The following is a 1691-nucleotide window of genomic DNA, read 5'->3' on the forward strand; positions in this document are numbered from 1 at the left end:
CTTTGATCAAACTTGGTTAGAGTGTAGGCTAAAGTGGTAACAGGTTTTTGTCCCATGGTGTTATCTTTGCTTTGCAAGGATATCACAGTGGGTTTCCTGTTAGTGCTCCAGCTCGCTTCTCTTCCTCCTCCCCCCTTCCTGATGTGTTTGATGTGTGTGTCGAACAATGTATTTCTGTTTTGTGATGAAATGGAAAGGGGTGAGAAGCCCGGTTGGAAAATGTGTCAAGACCTTAACGAGTACTTCACTATGGTACTGAATGATAGTTGTAGCAACTAGCAATAACATAGAAACACATGTACAACTACGGGAAAGAAGGGAAGACTGCAAAAAAGCAGTTTTACTGATGAAGACAGGTACTAGAGCAAAGAGTGTAATTTTCGATAAAGAGAGCAAGGACGGCATGTGGAAATAGATAGGAAGTAAAGCAAGGCACTGCTGACTATATATCCCACTCAATCAGTTGATGCCAAGACAGAACCAGGGGTACTTGATATAACAAGATCTCACGGTTAGAAAGTACCAAGATATAACGTACCAGACATGCTAGTTTTACAGCCACCATAGGAAAGACAGACTGCAACAATAGTTTTAATGATAAATACACTAGAAATAAGACTACTGGAAAGTCGTCCAATGAGGTAATATGACCATAGCATCTATATCAACAACCACAAAGGCAGTAGCACAAATGAAGAGTATTTTCCTCCTTAACGTCGTAATCCGCCAGGGTGCGGCCGTCCTCCAGCTGCTTGCCATCATAGATGATGCGTTGCTTTGACGGGCAAGTGCTCTCCAGCTCATAGATCTTCATCTTGATATCTTCGATGGTAGCTGAGCTCTCAACCTGAAGACGGAATGTCTTTCCATCCAGGGTCTTCACGAAGATGATCATCCTACCTCCTGCATTGAAAGGGTGGAGGACAAGGAGGAGCGTGGACTCCTTGCAAATGTTGAGGTCTGCCAAGGTGCGGTCGTCCTCCAGCTGCTTGTTGGCAAAGATGCGACATTGCCGACCCTTGGGAAAGCCCTCATTAGCCCGGATCTTGGACTTCACCTCTTCAATGGTATCCAAGCTGTCAACCTCAAGAGTGAAGGTCCTGCCTGCTAGGGTCTCCATTACATAGATTTGCATACTTTCTTGGAGGTCAAGCGTGGACTTGTGCTTAATGCCATAATCAGCCAGTGTAAGGTTGTCCTCTAGCTGCACTCCATCAAAGAAAAGGCGGTGTTGTTCCTGAATCTTGGCCTTGACAGTAGAGAGGGTATCTGATGGCCGAACCCTGAGGCAGATTGTCCTGCCAGTGGGGCACTTCACGAGTAGTTGCATTCTGAATGAGCAGTTGAGCACACAATAAATTAGACAAAAAAATGGTTTGATTAGGCTGTAGTAGAAGAATAACTGCTTAAACAGCAGAAGCAATAACTGTTTATCTAAAAACAACAAAAGTAATAACGAAGATCTACTGCAGATGCAAAGTTTAAGCCCTGAGCAATCAAGAGAAAAACTCGCATCTTGTGTTACATTAAAGTGAACACGCAATTCACAATTAACTAACCAGCAATTTCAGGCCAATGCCAAATCAGCTAAGACTAACGTTACAGAAGCTAGCGCACACTTGGGGGTTGCTGCAATGTAGTACCAATCTAACTGAGAAAACAGAATATGCAGCACTTAAAATTTCCACCGC

General features: G+C 43.8%; 1 protein-coding gene across 1 annotated transcript; it reads right to left on the reverse strand.

Annotated features, from left to right (window-relative positions):
• Positions 1-447: 447 nt before the first annotated feature.
• LOC127300514 (polyubiquitin 11-like) lies at positions 448-1354 on the reverse strand. Its single transcript, XM_051330643.2, has one exon. It carries the CDS (start codon positions 1328-1330, stop codon positions 665-667), a length of 666 nt encoding a protein of 221 aa, XP_051186603.1. The 5' UTR covers positions 1331-1354; the 3' UTR covers positions 448-664.
• Positions 1355-1691: the final 337 nt, after the last annotated feature.

This window comes from Lolium perenne, chromosome 5, assembly GCF_019359855.2.
Source record: "Lolium perenne isolate Kyuss_39 chromosome 5, Kyuss_2.0, whole genome shotgun sequence".
NCBI lineage: Eukaryota > Viridiplantae > Streptophyta > Magnoliopsida > Poales > Poaceae > Lolium > Lolium perenne.

Coding starts and splice junctions, on each gene's coding strand:
- LOC127300514 (XM_051330643.2), bottom strand. CDS start 1,330: ATGCAACTACTCGTGAAGTGCCCCACTGGCAGGACAATCTGCCTCAGG.